Genomic DNA, 12966 nt, shown 5'->3' with positions numbered 1-12966 from the left:
TTCATGTCTTGTTTATTTTTGTTATTGTTGTAACCCTTTGAGGACATTTAGGAAATGTTTCCCAAGGGTTCCAATGAGCTTAGTATTTGCTTATTGTTAATTTTTCCTGTCATTTAAAAAATATAAACTGATGTTCTGAAGAAACCAGAAGATTGCATTGAATCTTCACAATCCTCCATTCCAAGAAAGTATGGCCGAGTGTTTGTTGTAAATTACATCCTAAGAAATTCAGTTCTCAAACTGCTTTTATTGACTTTGATAATATATTTTTTTATATGTGTATAAGGTTAATACAGCATATAATAATTGTTTGTGCCTTGGCCTGAACAAGTTTGCTACTGCTTGTATGTGTGTGAATTGGACTTAGTTTCCTTTGCTTACTGCTGAATACAAGGAAACTTATGGAACTTAAAACATGCTAAGTTTAAACTACAAAATATTACTTGTATTTTTATTAGCAACACTACAATATTGTATTTCAGTTAGATCGTGCAATTACAAATGTATGATAAATGGATTTTATTCTATGTGGAAACTTTTTCATTCAAAAATGTCAATTCGTCAAATTATGTCCAATTACATTTATGTAATAAATAAAAATACATCACAATTGGCAGGGATGAATCTTGCAAATAATTAATACCAACGTTTAAAAAGGAATGACTAAAGGAATCTGCAGTTGTACCAGCTGTACAGCCAAAAAGGGAAAACAAATATTTTAAGTGGGGGTACACTGAGAGAGAAATTGTGAAAGACTTTGGATTTATTTCCTAAAACGATATCTTATGGCCAGCATTTTAAACGAGTAGAAAGCATTTGGTGACAAAACTATTCATTAAAAACAAAAAGCTCAGCACCAACTTGAATGTTGTGTGTTGTATTTATTCTCCCCGGGCACGGGGCTTGTGAAATGTTTACCAGGGCCATAATAATTGGGCAGAATGAGACTCTTAACACTTGCGTGCATTTTACAACCTTTGTAAAAGTTTATTGCACCTGAGGGGGATATTGACATTTTAAACACTGTCTTGTTTAGTTCGGGAGGCTGCATTGCATTTAAAACACTCATACATAAAAAATACAGAAAAGACCCTCCTGGTCTTAAACACGGAGACATGGGGAAACACCTTCACACCCAATGGACGCCTCTGCAGTTTATTAAGTTCAAGGTAAAAGTTCTACTTCTTTCGTGAACGGAAAGTGGTGATGCTTTCAATATTACCTTTCATGCCCATGGCTTTCATACGCCGTTGCGTGGGCTGTATGTAGGACACATACAGCCCACCCTGCTTGAATCAAACTGTAGACGCTGCAGTTATGTGATGCGATTCTAAAGATACCAATGCACCTGTTTCAAGCCTCTTAAAGAGGATGCTCCTCTGTGGATTTAGCCCGTCTCATTGTCTTTTTCTCCTCTGTGACTTCCCATCAAAGCTATAATACTGTATGATATGATGCCGTTTATTCTGTAGCTGGGTTTTTAATCAGGCGTGTTGCTATGGAATTCGGTATGTCATAGTGTCAAAAAAAAAAAAGTACAAGATCGTGAATAAAATTCCTGGAAAGTTATATTTTTTCCAGTAAGTGAAATAATCTGCCAGTGGAACTAGTACTTTTTCATCAATATTGACTGAAAACAATCTCCTGCATCCTGTTGAAAAGATACTTGGAAATGAGTTTTGTCTTATTATGCAAATATTTCAGTATCTTAGAAACTAGATCAAACATACTTGGTAAAATTTTGTGTTTTTGCAGCCTCCATCAATATCGCCACCAGAATTAGTTTTTCTAGAGAATCTATGGATGCTGTGCAGTGAATTGATTATAGATAATGTTTATTGTTTTATGTCTTTACAATTATCAAAAGCATGCAAGAAAAGTATGTGGACAATCCCTGGCTTGCAAATTATACCTTATGAAAACACAAAACCATTATAAATGTTTCATTAAGATAAACCAGAACTCAAAGAAACGGAAAAGACGTTAAAAATTCAGCTGTAATTGTGGTAGTTAGTAACTGTGTCAAGGTCCAGATTTTTTTTTTGTCAGGTCATTGGTTTTTGTCATGTTTCCAGAATGAGCTGGAACAAAGGAAAGAGGTGAGTCTGGAAATGGTCCAGAAATATGAAGCTGATATTTTGGCCCTCAGGGAAGAAATAGAAACGATGGAGCAGGAGCACAGACATGAAAGATATCAGCATGCAGAGATTGAGATATCTAATGGAAAGAGAGCCAAAAACCTTCATGCTGAGAAAGACATGTTGCAGAAGGAACTGGACGAAGTGAAACGGAAACTCTTTTTAGATGAAGTAGAGCATAAAAAAGACATGGATTTTTTGACAGCTTATATAGAACGTCAACTTGCACGTAATTACAAGCTCTCTGAGGAGCTAAAACAGAAAGAACAGGAGAATGACGAAGCAAAGGCTCCCCTACCAGAAAAGAAGCCTTTTCTGAAAAAACTCCGACATGCGCTGGGTTTGAGGAAACCAGAAAGATGGAAGAAAAGGGAGGCTGGAGAAATTGAGTAACGCTCATTTATGCTAGGGGCCAAGACAATGAAACTTCTCACTATAATGAATGGATGAAGATTTTAATTAACTAGCAAGGACCACATCATAATGGTAGAAGTTTAAAGATTTATTGAAGATGAAGGGATGAGAGAATGAGGGGATGAAGGGATGAAGGGAGGTGAAGAGGTGAAGACTAAGTGTGGGGAGGGGATATTTGGGAAAATCACTCCTCTTTATTTTCCTGAGCCCACAGAGTCGAGGGTTGACGAAACGTAACAAACTGAGAAGAAAGAGTGAGCCAAGTACTCACTGGAAAATTAGAGGTGTGGTCTGGATGTGGTCCTGCTCCTGAACTTAAGTTAATATATTGACTTCATTTCACTAGAACTAGAAGATATAAGTATAAAAGATTTTAAAAAAGAAGGCATGATGCAGTTGGTAGAACTGTTGCCTTGCAGCAAGAAGGTTCTGGGTTCAATTCCAGCCCTTTTTTCTGCATGGAGTTTGCATGTTCTCCCTGTGCAAGTGTGGGTTCTCTCCGGGTACTCCGGCTTCCTCCCACAGTCCAAAACATGACTGTCAGGTTAATTGATTTCTCTAAATTCTCCTTAAATCTGTTTATATGATCGTTTGTCTTTGTTTGAGGGACTGGTGACCCGTCCTGGGTGTACCCTGCCTCTCGCCCGTTGACCACTGGAGATGGGCACCAGAACAGATCTCAATGGGATAAGAGTGTAAAAAAATGGATGGATGGGACAAAGGGATGAAATTAGATAAATATATAATTAGAGGTGTGATCTGAACGTGGCTCTGCTTCTGAACTTAAGTTAACATATTAACTTAATTTCACTAGAACTAGAAGATATAAGTTTAAAGATTTTTAAAAAAAAAGAAGGCATGATGCACAGTGGTGCAGTTGGTAGAACTGTTGCCTTGCAGCAAGAAGGTTCTGGGTTCAATTCCAGGCCTTTTTTCTGCATGTAGTTTGCATGTTCTCCCTGTGCATGCAGGGGTTTTCTCTGGGTACTCCAGTTTCCTCCCACAGTCCAAAAACATGACTGTCAGGTTAATTGGCCTCTCCAAACTGACCCTAGGTGTGAGTGTGTGTGTGCACGGTTGTTTGTCCTGTGTGTCTCTGTGTTGCCCTGCGAAGGACTGACTACCTGTGCAGGATGACCCCGCCTCTCACCTGGAGACAGGCACCAGAAGGATGGATGGGATAAAGGGATGAGGGCATGATGGGATGAGGGAATAAAGGGATGAGGGGATGAAGGGATGAGGGGATGATATAAACCAGGTGTGTCCAAAGTCGGTCTTCGAGGGCCGGCATCCTGCATGTTTTAGTTCCCTCCCTGGTGGTAGTAACAACCTTTTCAGCTTGTCAATGTTCCTTTTAGTCCTTCTAACGAGCCATCATTTGATCCAGGTGTGTTAAACCAGGGTGAGAACTAAAACATGCAGGATGCCGGCCCTCCAGGACCGACTTTGGGCACCCCTGATATAAACCCTAGTGGTGTTCTGTTGGTGGACCTCTGTGCTCGTCATGGATTCTCCATAAATAACATCATGTTCAGTCATAATGGTTGAACATGATGTCATATGTGCTCTCGACAACAGGACACCCCAGGCTGCAGGTGGATGACTGACTTTTTTATGGTCTCATCTGATCTGTGGCCGCAAGTTTTGGACAATTGGAGCATTGCGAAACAGAAATTAGGCCAACACTCTAACAGTCCATAAAGCAATTGTACTAACTTTAAATTTATCACCAAAACAAATAAAGCGAGGTGAATATTATTTAATAACTAACCTAACTTCATGGTGTTTTTCAGGAATCTCAACATGATTTTATGGTTGGAAGCGATACAGTTATACAGTTGATAATATAAGACTTGTCTCACTACTCAGATTAAATATCAGAAAATAGTTTCCTTCTCTTTCTTGACTTCCATGAAGTTTTTCATTCACTTGATTAGGGGTCTTCAACTCCAGGACACAAGACCTGATATCCTGCAACCAGGGGTGAAAGTAGCTTTAAATTCTTGGGGGTACTATGACAATATATATATATATATATATATATATATATATATATATATATATATATATATATATATATATATATATATATAAAACTTCTTTGTGTGCTTTGGAGTTTCTGTGCTGATTAATGTTTTTGCGAAGCGATAAAAGCTGGTAGCTCTTGAATTGCTACAAAATAAAGCTGTATTTCCCTCAGCCCACTGGCTGCAATGTTGACACCTTGATGCCATGAGACCTAAATCCTGAACATCATGGCATGGAGTGCATCCCAGTTTTCCATGTCTGGCATATAACCATTCATTTTAGCTTTTAAACTGGTTCTATTGATCCTGTGTCCAGAGGGATCATCAGTAGCCCAGCGTCTTCACAGGTCTGACTAATAAATCAAACAGCTGCAGCTGATCCAGAAGCTGCTGCTCGCGTTGTCACTAAAACCAGGAAGATAGAGTACATAACACCAGTTTTAAAATCCCTTCACTGGCTCCCTGTAGCTCAAAGAATAGACTTTAAAATACTGTTGTTAGTTTATAAATCACTGAACGGTTTAGCACCACAATACATTAAGATCCGTTATTGCTGTACCAACCGTCTAGACCCCTCAGATCTTCTCTGGTCTGCTTTGCATACCCAGAACCAGAACCAAACGAGGAGAAGCAGCATTCAGTTTCTATGCACCACGGATTTGGAACAAACTTCCAGAAAACTGTAAAACAGCCGAAACACTGGGTGCCTTTAAATCTCAACTTAAAACCCACCTGTTTAGAGTTGCTTATGGTTAAATTAGGATTAGAGTGTGGGTTTTGATGTCTTCAATGTATTTGATGTTTTTTTTAATGTTTTTATCTTTTTTTTAAATCTTTTTATTACTTTCTTTTTATTTCTCTTTCTCACTGTTTGCGTCACATGCTGTTTTTATTTTAATTATGTAAAGCACTTTGAAATGCCTTGCTGCTGAAATGTGCTATACAAATAAAATTTGATTTGATTTGATCATGACCTGTTTGTTCTGAAGATCCTGCAGCTTCCACTTCTCTTCCTAACATGGCGCCTCCTCACCCTGACTCTGATAGGAGGAACCACAGAGCTCTGTTAGGTTAAAGCTCATCTTCTGAAGTTGGGATATTTTTCCTCCAACAGGTTCCAGAGGAATCACCTCAAACCAGATGTTGGACTGGATTTTATTTCACTGTCATTTGTGAATGTTAGAGCCTCATTTCAACAGTGGAGCTGTTGCATACTGGATGCGGACTGTTGGATGTAAAATTTATTAGCAGTAGTAAATATTGTGCTACTATCAGCATTGAACCAAAGAAAGCAAGTTGCAAGCCTTTAAAATTGTGACGCTTTTATGGGTCAAATACAAATTGTAACAGCAGCTGCGTGGGGGGATCTAATTTTTTGTCAGGGGGCCTAAGATTCCTGGTGGCCCTTGGTAATAAATACCCATGGAAGTAAATTTTTCCAGAAAGTTGCTCAAATAATTGCAACTACTTACAGCCCACTTCCATTCACGCTTCACTGATACATTAAGAGTCGAAGATACACATGTCAACTTATAGAAACCACATCTTTGTTTTTCCAAATTAAATCCTACATGTTTTTATGGTACATCACTGTACCTTTCAGAACCTGGTGGAGCTGCTTCCTGCTTTTCCTCACTGATATATGCATAAATAAATAAAAGTACATGGTCTTTTCCAATTTTCTGATTGTTTTTGTTGTTCATTCATAACACCGTTCATATTACTTGAACATCAACTTTTACTTCTTATTAAATTGAAAAATAAATAAGTAAATAAATAAATAAAAATATCCTATCTTCGGCCGCGGGGAACTATGGGAGGCAGGGGCGCTGCCAGGAATCTTGGGCCCCCTGACAAAAAAATTATTTGGGCCCCCTCACGCAGCTGCTGTTACAATTTTTTGAGTCTATCTGACCCATCAAAAGAGTCATAATTTCAAAGGCTTGCAACTGCCTTGCTTTCTTTGATCTAATACTGATAACTAGCACAATATTTACTGCTCATGAATTTTACATGCAAGAGTAAAATTCAGTATGCATACAGTATGCAAGTAGGTTGCTTAAATTTTTTTCCATTAGTTTTAGACACTGAAATGTTTCTCCCCATGAGCAACAGTCAAAGGCAACATGCAAAATACACATAAAGCAATCGAGACTTCTCAAAAAATGCCATATAGTCGCATTTTATCCAAGCTGCAGTACATAACTTTAATAAAAAAATATTTTTCTCCATATTTGTTAAAGCTGTCACGATGCAGCAGTTTAGGTGACAGATAATCCGTGAACACAATCAATCTCCTCCACCTCCTTCCTGAATTACTATTACTGGTTAAGGTAATGCACTGTTGTGACTAAAACAACCAATCAGAACCAGGAGGAGGGTCTTAGTGCTGTCAATCAACTTTCACTCACTGCTAAATGTGCTAACGGTGGCGAAACAACTTATTGTTACAGGAAAATCGTTTATCTGCCATCATTGGTAGCCATGCTTACTAGACTAAGCATTTACAACAGGCTATGCTAGCTGAAGAATAGCACAGAGCAAGGGGATGAAGGATGAGCAGCACCACATGAGATTGTGTTTGACAGCACTAAAACTCTCCTAACACTGACTGGTTGTTTCTAGCACTGTGAGAAGGCAGAGGAAATAGATTTTTCACAGATTATCTCTCATGCCATACTGTCACAACATAATGACAGTTTTAACAAATATGTGGAAAAATTATTTTTTTTAAATAAAAGTTATACTGCAGCTTTAATTTCACTTGGAGAACAGGTCAGGAGGGACGTGGGTTAGAGCTGCTGCTGACCGACTCATCTGTTAAGTGTGAAAAAATGCTCAAGGGACAAGTTAAATATATGAATACCTTGGTATTTTTTCCCCCTTAATTCATTAAATGTTAGTGAAATGGAAGCAAACATTAGTCTGTAGCTACGCTAACTATGCTAAATGGTTGATAAATTCACACAGTCTACCCACCTCTCGGAGAAAAACTGGGTTATAAATTGACACTTGCCTTTTTCTCTCTCTGCCTCTATTTTTATTTGAAAACCTGGTTTTATGACTTTTCTTAGCAGCATAGTAGCTGCCACAGTCCTTCTCGTCTCTTACTGACTGCTGCTAACAGTATCACAGTCAAGCGCCCTGAGCAGGAACGCACCATTTAACGCAGATTGGGGGTCTGGGAGTGGGAACATTAAATTTTTACTGCTAAAAACAATCTTTGAAAATACATTATGATTAATTTTTCAATCGACAGGGCATCTCCCCCCCCTTTTTTTTTTTTAAAAAAAAGGGGGGGAGATGCCCTGTCTCCCCCCCAATTCTATGAAACAATTCATAGAATTGTTTCTATGAATTGTTTCATAGAAACAATTTTATTGTTTCTATGAACAATAAAATTGTGGAGGGTCCCCTGTTGGTCAGGGCCCCTAGAATTGTCATCACTTTTCCCCCTATACCGTGCCCCTGATGGGAGGATTGCCATGTCTAATCCAGAGGGAGCTATAGCACCCCCTACCGTCCACCCTCTGGTGCAACCTCTATCCCTACCATTTTAATAAAATATATATTTGAATTCAAACAATTTTATTAAAAAAAAATCATCTGTAGTGTACACTGATGAAAAAGAGAGATGCCAACACTGATCATTTCTCCAGTTATGGTTAATGAACTCATTTCAGAAATGTACACAGGAATAATGAGGGTATATGTTGATTTTAGAACACTGCAGAAGAAAAGGACACCCAGTCAAAGTTCTCACCTTGAAATCTCAAATACAGATTTTTATTTATAAGCAATTATTTCTCTTTCCAATCAAATATGAATAATTTACCTCCTCCTCCTCCCACACACACACCTGGGCATCCACAGATGGCTGAATATGTAAATTATTAAAATTTTAATCATTCGTCTGTCCCACTCAGGTCAACATCAGCGAAACTTCTCAGGCCAGTAAAGTTGACATGTTGCTTCATTGATGAATTTCAAACACTCAAAAATATTATTTAAAAGTTGGACAATGAAATATAAAGCGTTTACATCAATCAGGATTATTAATGAAAAGAACAAGTGCTTATCCACTAGATGACAGTGTTCCCTGTAGAACAAATAAACAGCAGCAGCCTTGAGACAACTCTACAGATTTGCAAAGACGTGTAAAGCAGGTCACAATGTAAAGTTTGGTTTCAAGGCACATGGAGCAAATTTTAACCAATCAGGAGACAGCACCCAACCTTAATGCCTGAAAAGTCTGGGGAAAAAAACACTGGAGTGTGAATGGATATGCTTTATCCCCCCTCAACCACAGGGTAATGAACATTTAAATACATACAGTAGCTTAGCAAATAGATTTTAATTTCAAACCTGCACGAAATGGAGTGATGCTGATAAAACTGACACTAAACATGTCGACATCTTATCTGTAACTTTAGATTGTTATACTGCATATACCACTTGGATTATTTTTTTTAATTAAAACAGACGATAACAGACATTATAAATTTGTAAATATCAGAATACAGCTGAATTTGATGGCAAAATAAATATCAAAAACTGTCCATGAAGGCACTTACATCTACTTTTCATTCCAAATGTGTCACTATGTATATAAAAATTGCAACCAATATATATAAGCAATAAGGCATTTTTTGCAGGCTATATCATATGAAAGCCAATCATGATGATTCTTATTCATAAGGCCCAAACTCTAAGTAGTTGCATATATTGAAAAATAACTTCTGGGTGAGTAATTTAGCTGTTCCAGAAAGTGCATTAAATATTTTTAAACATGGTGACTTTAGGAGAGTATCTAAGCCAAAACTAAATGTATGAAGATAAATTAGGGCCAAAAAAATTTAAACTGAAAATAAAGATTTGAAGCAGAAAAAAATGCTTTGAAACTGAGAAAAAAAGTTCAAAAGTACTTTTCAGATTCAAGTTTTTTTTTTCAGTTTTTTTTTTTTTTCTTTTGAACAAACTTTATGGCCCCAATTTAGTTTCATATAAATGTTTGTTCCATTTACCTCAGAAGCTGGAATGACATCATGTCCAAGTAAACCTTGCTCCAGTTCCAAGTTAAACTATCAGTGGGATTTGCTATTTGTGTGCTTATAGTGACCGAGCAAACTAGTGTTAGTAACGCAGGCCACCAACAACATATTGCTTTGTATTTTTAATTATCAAAGAAACATGTTGGCAAACACAGGTAAGCCCAAAACTATTCATGCCCCTGGTATACTGAGATTTAACATTGCTTTCATTCAAATAAGATTATTACTGATGGGGAAGGAGAGATATTTCTTCAAAGGAGAAATAAAACACTGAAATTAGTATATAAATCTTTTTTTAAAAAGTGTTCAATTAGATTGAATTAAAAAAAATGTCTTGTTGAAAATTAACACCTTTCTCAATAATGCATGGAAGACTATTGTCTTTGCAGCAGATGCTTCTCATAATTGCATTTCACTTTTTATTTTTGCATGTTTTACAACAATATAAGCTCCAGGTCTGCTGGAGCTTATATTTAAGGTTGGGAATACCTCTTTTCCATCACCCTAATCATTAACTCTGTCCACAGAGTCTTTGTCAGATTCAAGTTGGGACACACATGAGCATGGCTACTCCAGTGCGTCTATGCCAATTCTAATCAGAAGAAAGTAAGATTAAGATTTATACCTAAATCTGCCAGGGGTATGAATACTTCTGAGCTAACCTACCAATAATGCACAATGTCAATGAATGATGTATAAATTGTCAGAAGTGCCAAAAACACTAGGGAAATTACTTTCGGTATTACATGAACCATCTTTTCAAAATGTGGCAGCCATGTTGGATTTTGAGATCGGGGCTTGGTGAGAAATCTCTGACTTTCCAAGTCAAAATTAACATTTTCTAGTTTGTTCTATGCTATTGTTTCCAACATGGCTATTCCAACTTCCAAGCAGCAGGTTAAAATTTTGACTCAGTTTAGTGCATTTTTAAGTGCTCTCTAGCTTTGTTCAACATGCTAGCATGCTAACATTTGTTAGCCATCATTCCTAGTTGGAATTTCAACTTCAATAAATCTTCTAGTTCATATTTTTAAACTTAATTCTGACATTCAAAAGTCATGGAATGCACCACAACATAAACAGGCTAAATTCTCACTTAGTTAAGCAATTTAACAGAGTGGTGTTCTTTGTAGCATGTCAGCAGGCTAACATTCGTCTGGAAGAGCTAAAGGCTAAGCGCAGGCAGGATCTCAGAGCAGTTAAAATTAAATAAATGTCAATATTGAAGTCCAACACATGTATGTGTAAATGCGACTAATCACTTAGTCTGATAAGTTTAAGCCAAACAACCAACAGGACAAATTACTTTTTCTATGTATGTAAATGCATTTCTTTTTAGACTGTATTTTAAAATTGGAAAACATTTTTAGGGAAAAAAAAACAGACTGAAGCCACTTTCAGTCAATTACCAAAAGATTAAAAAAAAATAAATAAAAAATGAATCTGTTTGTTTGATTGAAATGTTCCCAGTTTGGATAATAATATGTTTGAAGGCTAACAACATCAGTTATTCTTGAAGGCTGGCTGCAGCCCAGTGGGTGTTTTATATATAAATATATATTTTATAAATGTCACATTGTAATAAAAAGCATTCCTTGGGGGATAAGTTTCAGAATGATCTTCGATCGTCAAACATCTGCAAGGACACAAGCAAGGAGCGACGTGATGGAAATGAGTAATGCGAGAATTGATCGGCGCAATAAAAACAACCGAGACTTTGTCATGACGGCCATTAAACCAAGACGCCTCAACTCCCGCATTGTGTCGATTTATGAATAAGATTTACGCCTTAGTCAATAGGGTTCTGACACTAGTTTTTTTGGTCATAAACGCAGGGCTTAGCAGCTTCAAAAAAATGGGCCTTTTTAGCAATTCAGGTCTCCGTACGCATACATCAGGAGTATAATGTAGCATTTTGTCTTTCTGCTACTGACAGAACGCCTTTGTTCTTTTCAATTTCATTAACACACAAGCTTAAGATGTCCACAGAAAGTCATACAGAAAGAAAAAAATTAAAGTTGGTTAGGAGAGAGAGAAAAAAAAGAAAAGAAAACGGAGGGAAACGTTTAGTCTTGTGACATTGGCATTTTAATATGGCATGCATCTTTATTTTCCTCCTGGCTGCTCAGAGGTGGATTGTAGCTTCTGGAAAGCGGCAGTGTTGCTTTTTGTCTGGTCAATGAAACGTCTGTTTGACAGAAAGCTTTATTGGTTTCTAATTACCGTGACAGCAGCTTCAGCTAATAAGAAATAACAGGCCTGCATAAAAGAGGTCAAGCAGACATGTTTGAAGACATGATGAAATTAGTATTTTATTTGTATTTTTCTTTTTCAAGCATGGGTGGTCATCCCATGTTTGCCATCATCTGCCAGTGAACATTCGGATTTTGTGCTTGTCCGCCAGCAGCAAGGTGACATTATATTCATAATCTCCGTCATGGACTCCGGTGTGTCTGAAAGCTCCTGCCAAATGGTTCGTCTCCCAATAGTGGTGCCAGTTTCCGAACCGGTCGGCGCCAAATCCGAACACGCTGACCTGAAATAGAAAAACCAATCCCAATAAAATGTAAAATCATCAATAGTAACCCTCAGCTATTGTAAGAAAACGTGGAACTATGATACTATGACTTGAAAATTGCAGGAAAGATATCGATTACAGTAAAGGTGAAGTTTTCTGACTCCTCTTATGTTCAACGTCAATGTCGACGCCATCGTTAGCCTCTCCGCGATCAAAAGTTTGAATCAGGTTGGGGTAGATTTTTATTTCCATCCATTTTGTTAACATGTCACAATTAAAGTATTCTGGTCATTGCCTTCCTATGCAATTCAACTCGATTCTCATCTCCCTTTCCAGCTCCATCTGGCCTTTCTCTCATTGACCTGGATTTCTCCCAAAGAATTCCAGCTGCGCCAATAAGTGAACAGAAGAAGAAGTTGTGAACGACGACATTGATTTTCTGCGCTGCTTTAGAATTGTAGCAATGGCAGCAGAGGAAGTGAACAAAGTCATCCAGTCCGTGTTGGCCACACTTCCACTTGAGTGGAGGCAATTTCTGGTAAGTTTCTTAGCGTTAAACTGGCGCACTACATACGTCACGGCTAAGTGGTAGCGATTGGGTAAAATGTCCATCCTCAACAGAGTCCTCTCCTCCAAGAAGTAATCATTTCTCAATAGTTAAGACTCCAGTATGACGTAAAGCATAGAACAAGGGGCTGGTTTTTACCAGGGTATATTAAAGAAGAGAAAATAATTAATTGCAATGCATTGATAAATCGATGTTTTTACCCACCTCTATTCCTGAACAGGAACTTGGGTATTGTTCAAGTTCCTGGTCA

General features: G+C 37.6%; 1 protein-coding gene across 1 annotated transcript in view; it reads right to left on the bottom strand.

The window, feature by feature from the left end:
* Nucleotides 1–8335: 8335 nt before the first annotated feature.
* Nucleotides 8336–12966, bottom strand: part of LOC106924718 (CMP-N-acetylneuraminate-beta-galactosamide-alpha-2,3-sialyltransferase 1-like) — an 84787-nt gene continuing 80156 nt past the window's right edge. Inside the window, exon 7 of the mRNA XM_088010091.1 lies at nucleotides 8336–12166. Coding sequence (XP_087866217.1) covers nucleotides 11993–12166 — 174 coding nt within the window. The 3' untranslated portion in view covers nucleotides 8336–11992. The remainder of the gene's footprint in view (nucleotides 12167–12966) is intronic.

Source organism: Poecilia mexicana, unplaced genomic scaffold, assembly GCF_051168715.1.
Source record: "Poecilia mexicana isolate PSO_F unplaced genomic scaffold, ASM5116871v1 scaffold_11, whole genome shotgun sequence".
Lineage (NCBI taxonomy): Eukaryota > Metazoa > Chordata > Actinopteri > Cyprinodontiformes > Poeciliidae > Poecilia > Poecilia mexicana.
This window is presented reverse-complemented; position numbering and strand designations above follow the sequence as displayed.